This window comes from Mobula hypostoma, chromosome 6 (assembly GCF_963921235.1).
Source record: "Mobula hypostoma chromosome 6, sMobHyp1.1, whole genome shotgun sequence".
In the NCBI taxonomy this organism is placed as follows: domain Eukaryota; kingdom Metazoa; phylum Chordata; class Chondrichthyes; order Myliobatiformes; family Myliobatidae; genus Mobula; species Mobula hypostoma.
This window is the reverse complement of record NC_086102.1, coordinates 84052274-84066386: the sequence shown is the minus strand read 5'-3', so window position 1 is coordinate 84066386 and position 14113 is coordinate 84052274. Positions and strand designations below refer to the sequence as shown.

At 43.5% G+C, this 14113-nt stretch overlaps 1 protein-coding gene across 1 annotated transcript in view; it reads right to left on the bottom strand.

Moving 5' to 3' along the window:
• LOC134348727 (guanylate cyclase soluble subunit beta-2-like) overlaps positions 1 to 14113 on the bottom strand; it is a 54784-nt gene that overhangs the window by 34059 nt on the left and 6612 nt on the right. Inside the window, 7 exon segments of the mRNA XM_063052532.1 lie at positions 1423 to 1698; positions 2826 to 3042; positions 5310 to 5413; positions 6770 to 6881; positions 7235 to 7265; positions 11322 to 11517; positions 12559 to 12658. Of these exon segments, the coding sequence (XP_062908602.1) occupies positions 1423 to 1698; positions 2826 to 3042; positions 5310 to 5413; positions 6770 to 6881; positions 7235 to 7265; positions 11322 to 11517; positions 12559 to 12658 (1036 nt within the window).

Sequence of the window (14113 nt, the reverse complement as noted above, 5' to 3'; positions counted from 1 at the left end):
GGAGTACAAAGAAGGTTCACCAGATTGATTCCTGGAATGGCAGGACTTTCATATGAAGAAAGACTGGATGAACTGGGCTTGTACTCGTTGGAATTTAGAAGATTGAGGGGGGATCTGATTGAAACGTATGAGATCCTAAAGGGATTGGACAGGCTAGATGCAGGAAGATTGTTCCCGATGTTGGGGAAGTCCAGAACGAGGGGCCACAGTTTGAGGATAGAGGAGAAGCCTTTTAGGACCGAGATTAGGAAAAACTTCTTCACACAGAGAGTGGTGAATCTGTGGAATTCTCTGCCACAGGAAACAGTTGAGGCCAGTTCATTGGCTATAATTAAGAGGGAGTTAGATATGGCCCTTGTGGCTGCGGGGATCAGGGGGTATGGAGGGAAGGCTGGGGCGGGGTTCTGAGTTGGTTGATCAGCCATGATCATAATAAATGGCGGTGCAGGCTCGAAGGGCCGAATGGCCTACTCCTGCACCTGTTTTCTATGTTTCTATGTTTTTATGATTCTTCGCTCTGCTGCCTTCAGGAAGATGTTGTAGGGACCTCAGCACTCACACCACCAGGTTCAGGAACAGTTGTTACCCCTCAACCATCAGGCTCTTGAACCGAAGGGGGTAACTTATCATTGAAATGTTCCCACAACCAATGGACTCACTTTCAAGGACTCTTCATTTCCTATTCATGATATTTATTTATTTATTACCATTATTATTCTTTCATTCTTGTTCTATTTGCAGAGTTTGTTGTCTTTTTGCACACTGGTCGAGCCCCTAAGTTGGTGCAGCTTTTTGCTGGGTTCTATTATGGTTATTTTTCTATTATGGATTCATTGAGCATGCCAGCAAGAAAACAAATCTCAGGGTTGTATATGGTGAAGTATTGTTGATAATAAATTTACTTTGATCTTTGAACTTTGAATCACTGAGTGACTGCACCACCACAGCCCTCATGGCTAGAGAATTTCAGACATTTGCAATCCTTTGGGTGAAGAAATTTCTTCTCAGTCCCGTAGACAATATTAGACAAAAAACAGTCCCTTCCCTTATTGTTTTCTTAACAAGCTGATCCAAAAAACTGTATCTTATACACTCCATAAATTCACTATTACTAGTAATTTAGTTTTCGCAGACTCCCTGTGCAGCTCTGAGGAACATTGCACTGTCAAATGGGCCATCAGTGAATCTCCCCCCGCAATACTAAAGTCAAAAAATCCCGTGGACCTTTCTGACAAATCGCACTCTTTTGTCACTGACAAAGTTTATCACTGAAACAGAGTAATTGCCCTCTTGCCCTCGGTAGGAGTTTCATGACTGCAAATTTGTTGCCACATTTCCCAGATTTACAATGATGATTATACTTCAGGAAGTATTTCATTAGTTATGAAATGATGTGGATGACCATGAAGGAGTGAAAGGCACTGGGCAGCATGGCATACAGCAGCACATCAGTCTTTTTCTTTTCCACCTCCAGGTTCTTGGACAGGATCTGAAGCTCTTCCTTCTTGCGCTCAAGCTGATTGGACAGTTCGATCTCAGCCAGCCGCTGCTGGTTGAGGAGGATGAGGTCTCGGGTGGTGTCATGTTGGGCAATATCAGCAAGATGCATCTTCCTCTCCTCCAGTTCCTGGACGCAGCGCAGTTGTGGCGAGCACAAGTAGATCATGCACTGGATGGATCCCATCCACAGCATCTGCCCTGAGTATCAGAGAGGGAAAGAGAGCAGAGAAAGAGAGGGAACGGGAGAGAGGACAGAGGTAGCGAGGGAATGGGAGAGGACAGAGATAGAGAGAGAGGAGAGAGGACAGAGAAAGAGAGGGAATGGGAGGGGGAAGAGAGGACAGAAGAACGAGAGATAGAAAAGAGGACAAAGAAAAAGAGGGGATGGGAGAGAGAGGAAAGATGATAAAGAGAGGGAATAGGGTGAGAATGAGGGGAAAGGGTGAGGAATAGAGAGACAAATATAGAAGAGAGAGGCAAAGAGATGAAGGGTGTGGGGGAGAGGAAGAGGGTAAGAGAAAGAGAGAATGCGAAAGGGAGAGGAAGGAACAGAAAAAGAAGTGAGATAGAGAAAGGTACAAGAGAGGGGAGATGGGAAGAGAGACCGAAAGTAAGGAAAAGAAAAAGGGAGGAAAGGGGATAGAAAGTGACATATAGAGAGAGAATGTAACCCTGATTATCCCATTTGGTACTATAATGTAATGTTACATGCAAAATATAACTTAGAATCTTTAACTTCTGGTAAACAAACAAATTTCACTCCCCTGCCTTTCCTCTATTCCTTCTCTGTCCGTTTACCTCTTCTCACCCGCCTGTCACTTCCCCCGCGACCCCTCCTCCTTCCCTTTTACCTATGGTCCACTCTCCTGTCCAATCAGATTCCTTCTTCTCCAGCCTTTGATCTTTCCCACCCACATCCTTCCCCTTCCTCTTTATTCTGGTGCTGTATCTTCCCTCTTCCTGAAGAAAGATCTCAGCCCAAACCGTCGACTGTTTATTCATTTCCATAGATGCTGCCTGGCCTGCTGAGTTCCTCCGGAATTTTGGGTGTGTTGCTGTAATCTTTGTGATACTTCCACAACAGTTGCAGCGTCCTCATGTGGCTTTGGGAGGAAATCCCATTACTTAGATTGGGTTTGGTTCTTTTGTGCCCTTTTCTGCAGTCCTGGGCACCTCATTTAAATATGAGAGCCTAGAACAAGCACCGCATTGTCTGGTAGTGGTCCATTTGCCATGAAGGGGTATCGAGATCACTGCAGCCTTCTTCATTGCCTTGGACCCCACCCAACCCCATCCACACCCTGCTCTGTTCTGAATGGCCATACCTCGAAGTTTCAGCATTGGTTGACTTCTCCAAGACACCGGCATCATTTCTCTCCGAGTTTTCAGTACAAACTGGCTGTTAATAAACTTTCTTATGCTGGAAATGGTAAGCGGCACTGCTGGATGGGTGATAGTGAAGTACTCATCGATTTTAATGTCCTTCATTTGTAACCCTGGCACATACTTCTGGATGTTCACTCCTGCCTGCTTCACCCTTCGCTGGAGAGATCAGAAATTAACTTTTAATCTGTCTTTCTAGTATACAAGATGAATCAATCTTCAGCTGAGGCAATCAAAACCCTCACAACTCATCCGGTCTCGCTTCCACCTCCAGTTGATTACTATCGGAGGATGTAATTCACCAACAACAAAAATCACGGAGCAATGTATTGAGTGCGTCTGATCATTTTAAGTCCATTGATGTTTAGCACTGGCTATACCTCAGTGGCAGCCTGAAGATTATGGGTTCAAGCTCCACTTCAGGAACATGAACACATAATCCATTGTGCAATTTTAGAGCAATGCAGCAGCATCAGATACATTGACTTTCAGATGAGAGGGAAATCAAGGCTGCTTCTAAAGTGAATACAAAAGATCTTACAGTGCCAGCTTATAGAACAGGCAAAGGCAATCTCGCAAAACACTGGACGATTGCAAAGCCTTGCTAAGTTTGAAATGTCTGATGCATTTTCCAATATTACATTGGCTAAGAAACCCTTTGGGAAATCCTGTCGTCATTAAAAGTGCTCATTATGTCCTTCTTTCATACTAACATGTGAATTAAGAGTTGTTCTTGTTCTGTAACCATTTAATTAGTATTGATCTAACTGTAATCTTAACTCTACATTCCCATCAGTCTGGTAGATAGACTCCCATTAGGAGTCTATCTATTATCTACCACTGCTTTCAAAATATTCAAAGTCTCAGATTCCACCATCCTCCTTTCCTAAATATTTCTGCACCGTAAACCCCAAACCATCCAAATCTCACTTTATGACCTCAGTTTTCTTGCTTTGATTGATTATGATTACATTCCATCATATCCCAGCCTCTGGGGGGGGGGGGTTAATACACCACACTGTAGTTATTACAGTGTTTGATACCGAATCGTCATTCTGTATACACTCAGTGGCCACTTTATTAGGTACTGGAGTGGAACGTGGTGTGGTCTTCTGCTGCTGTACCCGTCCACTTCAAGGTTCAATGTGTTGTGCGTACAGAAATGCTCTTCTGCACACCACTGATATAACATGTAGTTATCTCAGTTACTGTCACCCTCACCTTCACCTTCCCATCAGTTTGAACTAGCCTGGCCACTCTCCTCTGACCTCTCTTATTAACCAGGTGTTTTATCCCACAAAATTGCTGCTCATTGGATGCTTTTTGGGTTTTTTTTGTACCATTCTCTGTAAAATCTAGAGACTATTGTGCATGAAAATCCCAGGAGATCAGCTGTTTCTGAGATACTCATACCACCCCCTCTGACACCAACAATCACTACATGGTCAAAGTCACTTTTATCACATTTCTTCTCCATTCTGATATTCAGTCTGAACAACAACCGAACCTCTTGACTATGTCTGCATGGTTATATACATTGAGTTGCTGCCACATGAATGGCTGATTAGATATTTAGATTAACGTGCAGGTGTACAGGTGTACCCAATAAAGTGGCCACTGTGTTTATATGTTGATCAATGATGCCAATATTGCTTATTATGATGTACATACATTTTTATTAGTTCCCATTTGCTGCCTTTCAATGTTTTCAAACCCCAGCTTGCTCCGGTTGTCCTTTAAAACCCAAATCCTGACAACAGCAAGTAATTTAGTTTGCTATTCTGTAGACTGCTGGTGAGCGAGGGTGAACAAAATACTCCCAGGCCTGCTATACCTATTGTTTGCCCAGCATAACATAGTGTAGAGGTGCAGCTTGTAGTGCTGCTGCCTCACAACCACAGTGCTCTGAGTTCAACCCTGACCTTAAGTGCTGTCTGTGTGGAGTTTGCATGACCTCCCTGGGTTTTCATGGGTGTCCTTTGGGTGATTTGGTTACCTCCCATATCCCCAAAGGCATGGGCTTAGTAGGGTAACTGGCCACCGTAAATTGTCCCTGATGAGTAGGCAAGTGGTAGAATGTAGGGGGAGTTGATGTTAATGTTGGGGAGAATAAAATGGGAATAGTGAAGGGATTAGTGTAAACAGGTATCTTAGTTATAGCACCATATAGAACAAACACTACACCCATAACAAACAGTTGGAGAGAAGGGGTTGATGGATTTGCATAATTGTGCACTTGCCTGAATTGAACCTGGGCTACTGTGTTGACTCACATTCTCAAGCAAACTCCTTTTGCAAATCTCAGTTACTTTCCTGCAACTCACCCGGTCTCGCTTCCACCTCCAGATGATTACTATCAGAGGATGTCCACACTCACTTTCTGAATCTGACAACACATAGCTTAGGAACAAGACACAAAGGTTTACCTCCTTATCAAAGACAATATGGAAAGGGAATGCGTCACAGAAAGCTTTGTTGTCGATCCAGAGCTTCTCCGGATAAACTGGCTCAAAGGAGTACAGCAAGTTACCTGGTGATAATAATACATCTGAGTGGTTAGTAAACTTTTTTACATGTTTCTGGTTCTTGGCAGTTCTTTAATGATAGGGAACCAATTACATTGAAGGCAATCATTTCATTATGCTGATCACTGTAAAATCACTGCAGTGGAAGAGTTGGCATATTAATTAACAACTTACTCCCTAACTCAGTGCCAAATGGACTTGTTTGGGGTGTCTTAAAGGTCCCATCTTTATCTCTGGGCACCACTGCAGGCTGATGCAACACTGAGGGAGAACATCACAGTGCAGATGCTGCCCATTGGCATCTACTGTTCACTGTCTTCATGTATTCATGGTCCTTCCAGAAATGGGTAATTGGTTGGCATGGATTCCAGAGGTCAAAGGGCCTTTTCCCATTCTACATCTCTCTGTCTCCAAAACAGTGGAAAATATGCACGCAGGTGTGAATTTCCATGGGCAGAGCTACCTTTGTACCAGATAGTCAGGTGGTTGGTCCAACCAGAATCTCGAAAAAGCAGATTTGCTAGATAGTCACTCATTTCAGAGGTGTATACAATGTGGCGGCTGTATTTCTCTTTCTGGTGAATACACTTCAGTACATTGAGGGATTGCAGAATTCAGTTCTAAATTAATAAATAGGGCAAAACCATATCGGTAATCAGGGTTAGAGTAGATAGATGAAGGAAAAGAAGATGAGGGGGGAGACAAGTTGGACCAAAAGGATTGCACACCTGGGAAGTCAATAAGCTGTGTTTCTGATGTTCTAATGCATTTATGAGAAAGATGGACATGTGAGAAGGAAAAATCCCGAGTTGAGGTGGCACAGTGGCACGACTGGTAGAGATGCTGCCTCACTCTTCAGTCCTGATCTCAGATCGTGTAGTATGAAGTTCACGCATTCTACCTCTGACCACGAGGTATCCCTCATGAGCTCTGGTTTCACCCCGAAGATCTGCAGGTAGATTAATTGTCCACTGTAAATTACCCCTGGTGTGGGTTGGTGGTAAGAGAATTAAAGGGTTATGTGTGAGATGTTGCAGGGGTTGCAGGGAAATAAGGAGAAGGAAGATGGGATTGATGGGGATTGCTCCCCTGCACCAACATAAAATATTGATGGGCCAAATGGCCTCCTTCTGTATAGTTATGACGAAAATACAAAATATGTTAGCTATTTTTCTGAGCAATGTCAAAAATATATTCTTTTATTTTTGGTTAAATAATTTATCACAAGTTTCTTAAACTTGAATTAAACATTCTTAGAAATTCGAAATACAGAATAATGTGCAAAAAGCTGATGAGTTTGAAGTGCATTATCCATGATTTATTTCATTTAATTTGCCATCATTAAATATAAAAGGACATACCATAACCTAATTTCACAACACTCCTGACAATGTCCCAGTATGTACTTCTCCCAGACCTATGGGACGGTGCACGATGTTGTTCCTTTAGCTTGATCAGATGCTTCTCAATGTCCTGTGTACACAGTAGGCAGTATGTTAGTTCCTTCACAGGTGCTGCCTGGTTCTTACTCAGTGACTATACTTCCTGTTAGAATAACTTCCAACAAGAATGAAGTCAGTATGATAGAGTGAGCAGGGTCCACCACAGGCAGGTCATCTAGGCTGCCAATCTGACTGCTAAAGGTTTGCCCTGTTGGCTTTCAACCACTGATGTAACGGTCTGCGTCTACTAATGGCAGAAGGTGATTTACCCCTCAGCTGCCAGGGTCGTAAATCCCCCCGAGATTGACCAGGAGTGTCCTGGAATTAGGGGTTCTAGAATACTCCTGGTCGGACTGGAACACGTTCAGAGAAGTGGCTACCTACAGCCATCGCATTAACATTGATCTGTGACTGGCTGCAGAGAGAAGTGCGACGAGAATGTCACTGTTATTAAACACACCGATGTGAGGGAAAACGAGAAGCCATGGCTGCATTAGTCCAAGTACAGCTGAGAGACTGGGACGCTGCCTTCAGATCGGTGAATAAGACAGCTCTCATGTCAGCCAGAGCTGCACTTTCCCATGCCAACAGGAAGGCAAAACAGAATTATTCACAGAGACGATGCAGCTCGGTGTTCAATGCCCAAGAGGATGACAATATCCTACCTCAATGACCGCTGTCCAATTGCACTGGCCTCAAAAATAAAGAAGTGCTTTGAACAGCTGGTTGTGGATTGCATTAAATCCCAGCTTCCTGCAACAGTGGGCTTTTTCCAGTTCGCTTATCAGTCAAATCAATCCACTGATGATGCCATAGCCTCTGCACTCCACTCCATCCTGTCCCACCTAGAAAACGGTGCCTCACATACCAGGAATCTGTTTACTAACTTCAGCTCAGCATTTACTATGATCACCCCTCAGAAGCTGGTGGGTAAACTGTTCTCGTTGAGTCTCAACAGCTCTCACTCTAGATCCTGGACTTCTTGACAGAAAGCCCACGGTCAATCCATGTTGGCAGAAACATGTCTAGCTCCATCACACTAAGCACTGGCACCCCAACCCTGGCTAAATGCTCAGCCCACGCTGCTGACGCACGACTGCACTGCTAGACCCACTTCCAGCCGAATCACCAAGTTCGCTGATGACACAATAGTGTGGTCTCATCAATGATGATGAAACGGCGTACAGAGAGGAAGTAGAGCGGCTGGTTGAATGGTGCGAGCACAACAACTTGAGTCTCAATGTGGACGAGACCGAAGAGGTAATTAAGAACTTTAGGAAGCTGTGAGCCAGCCACTCCTCTCTGCACATACACAGCTCCTCCAAGGAGAGAGTGGTAAGCACCGAATTTTTGCAAGTGCCCTGAACAGACGATCTCACCAGGTTCATCAAAACCACCTTTTTTGTCAAGAAAACACAGCAGCATCTCCACTTCCTGAGAAAATTGAGGTGAGTGAGGCTCCCCCTACCCCACTACTTCAACCAATTTTTACAGGAGCTTCATCAAGAGGGGCCTGACCAGCTGTATCTTTATCTGGTACAGGAATTGCAAAGCAACTGACCACAATACCCTACAAAGGATTGTAAGGACTGCTGAGAGAATGATCAGGATCTCTCTCCACCCATTAGAGATAATTATCAGGAGCACTGCGTACACTGGGCCCTTAGCATTGTAAGTGATACCTTCCATCTGTCCATCAATCTTTTTGACGCCCCCCCCCCCCACCATCAGGCAGGAGGTATCGTAGCATTAGCACCCAGTAGCACCCAGGTCATAAGACTGCTGAACTCCCTGCCACCACCCAGGTCTCATCATGTGTGAAGCGCCAGTGTTGTTTTGTTTCGCAATATACATGTGTACGGTTGACTGACAATAAGCTGCACTTGAATTTGACCTTCTTCCACAGAACAGTAATGGGAGCCACGGGTAAAAATCAAAAGGCTTTTAAAAATACTGGGTAGCAACTTCCTGCAAAGTTCTGGCAATTCCTGATATAACTGTCAAAAAGTTTGTGATCGCAAAGGTTGAAGCCCCAATTTTCCTGAGAGCTTCTTGTTATTGTCTTTCTAATGTGTTCCAGCACTGGATGTGGTGAAGTTTCCCAGCATCTGGAGTATACAGTTCTGGTCTCCATGTTTAAGGAACAACATGCTTCATTGAAGCAGTGCAAGGGAAAGCTTGCTTGGTTGATTCCTTCACATATGAAGATTGGTCAAGCAAGATGCGTCTATCCAGAATGAGGGGGATTTTATTGAAACATCTGATTCTGGGGGACTGGTGGAGTGGTGTTGAGAGGACCTGTTATGTTTCACTAGGATGTTTCCCTTAACAGGGGTATCTAGAACTAGGGGTATGATTTCAGACTACGGGTTCGCCCATTTAGGTTGGCAATGAGAAGGAACTCCTTCCCTCAGTGGATTGTTGATGGTTGGAGTTCTTGATGTGAGACAGCTGTAGAGGCAGTCACTGAATGAGACCTACAAAGAGTTGAAATACAGGGAGCCAATGGGTACGGAGAAAGAGGGGGAGGGTGGAATTGAGGCCAAGACCAGATGAACCACGATCTTTGTGAATGATGGAGCAGGTTGTAGAGGCTGTTCGACTCCCACTCCTGCTTCTTGTAGTTTTACATACAATTTCAAACCTACCTGGTGAACTTATATCAGAGTCCATCTGATGCTAGTTCATCCACTCCATTTATTTCAATGAAAGGTGGTAACTTACAGGTATCTTTTTATTTAACAAATTGAATTTAAATCTATTTAATTGTTTAAATGTTTTCTAGTGTTTTGAGTTGAAAGTGTAAAGCATAATCAATCATTAAGAGTTTTGAATGATGCTTTTTGACAATAGCATGGTTTTGGCAGCTGTCAGCGACTTTCTGTGGGAGAAGTGCTCAATCCTCAAGAAGGCAGTGTCCATCACTATCGACTCTCACCATCTGAGACATCCCTTTGTCTCATTACTACACTTAGGGAGGAGATACAGGAGCCTGAAGACTCACACTCAACAATTCAGGGGCCGCTTCTTCCCCTCCATCAACAGATTTCTGAATGGTTCACGAACCTATGAAAACTACCTCATTATTCCTTTTTGGACAATTCATTTTGTAACTTATAATAATTTTATGACTTTGCACCATATCGCTGCTGCAAAACAACACAGTCCAGGTGATATACTACACATCAGTGATAATAAATTTGATTCTAAACAACCTATTTAAAAATTGTATCTCTTCCCTTCCAACAACACTCTGAAAAACTGTTTCCCCTCCCTCTTCTGTGAGTGACATTAATTTAATTCTCTCACAACGAAGAACCATCAGGAATAATTTTTTTAAATCTTATTTTCCAATTGAAGGCGCCACATTTGGTAAATTTTATGGAATAGGAATTGCAGAGTTAATAACTTGAATCCACAATAGGCGATTGGCTTTGACTTGCAAAATAATTCCCATTGTTTCAGAAATTACAATTACTTTTTACACATACTCCCATCAGAGGCAGTTTAATCCATTTGGCATCAGCTATATAACTGTACGTGTGACCACAGACTCTTGTGTAACCGACCCTTTTTAATACAGGTCCTCCCTGGCTAATGAATCCCCAGCTTATGGGCAGCCCTTACAATTTTGGGAAAAGGGTAGGATGGATGGGGATGGATTTGCCAGCTGCTGCAGGGTTGCACGAATCTTCTGTTGGCTGGAAATGGGACATTTCCACACTTTCTCTGCCCAAACTCACCATATCCTCCCTCTGAACTTCAGCAGTCGGGGGCTAGGTGGAGTCGAGCAAGACTGGGGAGCAGCAAGCACACTCACGCTCTCACTCACTGATGGCCACTCTTCCCGCACGTGTTCACTCTCACATTACAGAAGTTTCTGTGATCCTGTCCCACGTGTTATTTTTGTTCATATCCTTATGAACTGTAAGAGTCATGAACAGTTCTCAGGAACAGAACCCTGACATAACCTGGAGGCACTCTTTAATGTGGTATCTGAATACTTCTATAGAGCATTAAAAGCTTTTGCAATAGGGCAGTTCAAGCAGCCTCCTTAATCATGAGCGCACACCCACAGTAGGCTCTATATCATAATTATCGTAGCCCATCAATATACAGAGTCTGAAGGCACTTGAATAAAATTTCTCTTGATGAGCTATCTACAAACTAGTGGCATGGAATAAACTGCCTGAAAGCGAGGCAGAAGTAATTCAATAACATTCAAACGTCAATTTGATATTTGGTTGGAAGGGGTAAATATTCTTGGCTACAGGAATAAAAACAGCAGAGGAAGAAAACTGACTGGCTGCCCCTTCAAAGTCCCAGCACAGGCAAGAGAATGACATTTGATTGCATGACTTAAAACAAGTGGATCTGCTAAAGATTTACGTAATAACTTTGGGACATTATTCCCAAAGAGTAATTGATTTCACAGATTTGGCTCCATGCTACAAAAGAAGTAAGATCTAACTTTCTGTCCATCTCCCTCCCTGTGGATTGCGAGTTGCCTTCCAGCCTCTCCCTCCTTCTCCTTGGGCATTTCTTCTGGACGACAAGGAAAATCACATGCTCCTTTTCCTCTGTGCATTCTTCCTCTTCTGACCGGTTCAGGATTTCCATCTCCACCTCGGTTTCAAAGAAGTCTATTGCTACAGCTTCTATTATCCCTAAAGGAACAGATGTTTAAAACAAAAGTGACATGCGGTCTGTACATGGAGGTAGGGTTTTGCCCATACTGTTCCCTCAGCACGTGGAGGAAGCGGCTTTTCTACAGACCTCATTCGATTTAACTTCCAGTGTCTCGCAATCCACAAGCTGGCTTTACACTTCATTGAGGAGCAACAAGTATGATAACTCTGGCTTCCCACAGCAACCCAGCCGGATGGCAACTGGGGCAAAATCCAGGCAAGTAGCAATATAGTCTACAATCCAGTTTACTCTTGTAAACAGGCTGCAAGTGTAAAATCTATCTTGTAAACAGATTACAGTTCTGTTTCCAGTCCAGCCTGTAACCCAATGTGAAATCAGACCTGCAATCTGCAATCCCGTTTACAATCCAGTCTGCAATCCCAGGCAGCAACCCTACCTACAATTCAGTCACAGTACAACTTGCAATCCTGCCTGAATAATGCCTTAATGCTGCCTTAATCCTGTCTGCAATCCAATTTCCAATCTCACCTGTAATCCATTTAGCCAAGTTGCCTTTAACACATCTCCAAAAAAATGGGGACGAATTTCGAACCCACTGGGCACCAGCTGATGGCATACGTCAGCCATCAAGTGCACGCTAACACCACATGGTACACATCACCTTATCCAGTGCAACGGTCACTCCGCCTGTTTAAATTAGGGATCAGGGCCCATTTGATGGTCCCAGCTTCCTATTTTCACCACAATCTTTGATTGCAGGCTTAAGAATGGAGAGAAAGTACCCACTCAAAATAGCAATTTCTTAATTTACTTCTTCCAAAGTTACAGGAAGGGCTTTGGGATAACTTGCCTAGATAAAGTACTCTTTGATGAAGTGGGTAACATAAAGACACAAAGGAGTCACCAGGTCTCCGAGGTGTAGATTCAATGTAGAATAAGTTCGATGTACTGAACGGCCTTATACTTTTCCAACATAGGTATCAATAACTGGCCGTGCTTCTTCTGTATCCAACATAAAAAATGGGTGCAAGGGAGTGTTAAATGGCAGCTGATAATACCTGGGACGATATGGTAGAGCCCCTTCCTGTCAGAATAATAATGAAGCCACATCTCTCCATCGTCCCTCATTTCCACTCGAAAAGACGGTGCTCTCATTGCCTGTTAACAAAATAAAATTGCACCATTTTATTGAAAGACATTGGATTCGGCAAATGCATTCTGCAACTTGCTTTCAGCACAGTTACTTCAAATAACTTCTTTGTCACTCTGGGGTACCGCAAGTCTGTGTCTTTATTGCTGCTTTGCTGTACACTTGAATGCTTGGTGGAGGGCTCTGATGTTTTTTGCTGATGGGGGGGTGTTTGCCTTGTTGCTGCTTATACATGGGAGGGGGGAGCTGACGGGCTTAGGGGTTCTAACTTTTGATTGTCATTCATTCTTTGGGGCACTCCTCTGTTTTCGTGGAAGTTTGTGAAGAAAAAGAATTTCAGGATGTATATTGTATACATTTTTCTGACATTAAATGTACCTATTGAAACATTGACTTTGGACTTTAAAATCTTCTCTTTATACTTTTATTGGCTCCATTACAATTCAGTCTTGAACATTGATAATATAGCAAGTGAAATATCTCCACCATGGTGATTACCTGAACTCTGTGAATGTACCAAATCAGCTCTAGGCAACGTTATTGCATTTGCTAGATTCTGGCAATTAAACTGAGAATGGAATTCTCACCGCTCAGATTGAACTCGGTATTGCAATGGTTCACGGTCAACCATGACCAAAGGCTGGTGTCTGGGGCAGTAGGCTGGGTGTGGTGTGGGTGACCTGCAGAGGACACACTGCGTGACTGGAGCTGAAACTTTCCAGTTCGGCAGGCTCCTGCTGGAACAAGTAATATATCTGCAAGCAAGGCAAAATGTGTAGGGCAGTGAAAAAACGGGCAAGAGAACAGAACTAATTTGACGTTGGCTTTAATGAGGTAGCATTGATGCAGTAGGCTGAATGGCAACATGAGGACCAACATTCTCCATCATCCACCCAAAATAGCTGCCCCGAACAAGACTAGGACCTCTGCTTCTCTCTCCATACTGTCTGTCTGAGTGGTTTCCCCCTTTCCACAGCTAATTGAATTTCAGTAATCCTCAGAGTTGTACATCACAGAAACATGTCCTTTGTCCACCATATCCATGCCAAATCTTTTGCCCGTTTACCCATGTTAATTCCATATTCTTCTAATCCTTGTCTGTTAAAGTGCCTCTTTAAATACCTCTTAAATATAGTAATTGTATCTATTTCCACCAATCAGAGATTGGTCATCCCTTGTGTTTCAAAACCTTACACCTCAATTCCCCTTTAGACTCTGTTATCTCAGTTTCAACCTGTGGCCTCTTGATTTTAATACTCTGTCCCTCCTTGTCAGCAGCGGCAGCTGTTAGAAGATGCAGTCCCACTCTAGGAACATGTTGTGACAGATGCTTCACGGCCCAGCAACATTCCCTCTTGTGCTTTAGACCAAGAGTGAGGGGCATTTTGAAGTAGGAGTGGAAAGATCTTCCCAGTGTTCACACCAATATTAATATCTGAACAGCATTCCGAATTAAGGTTCAT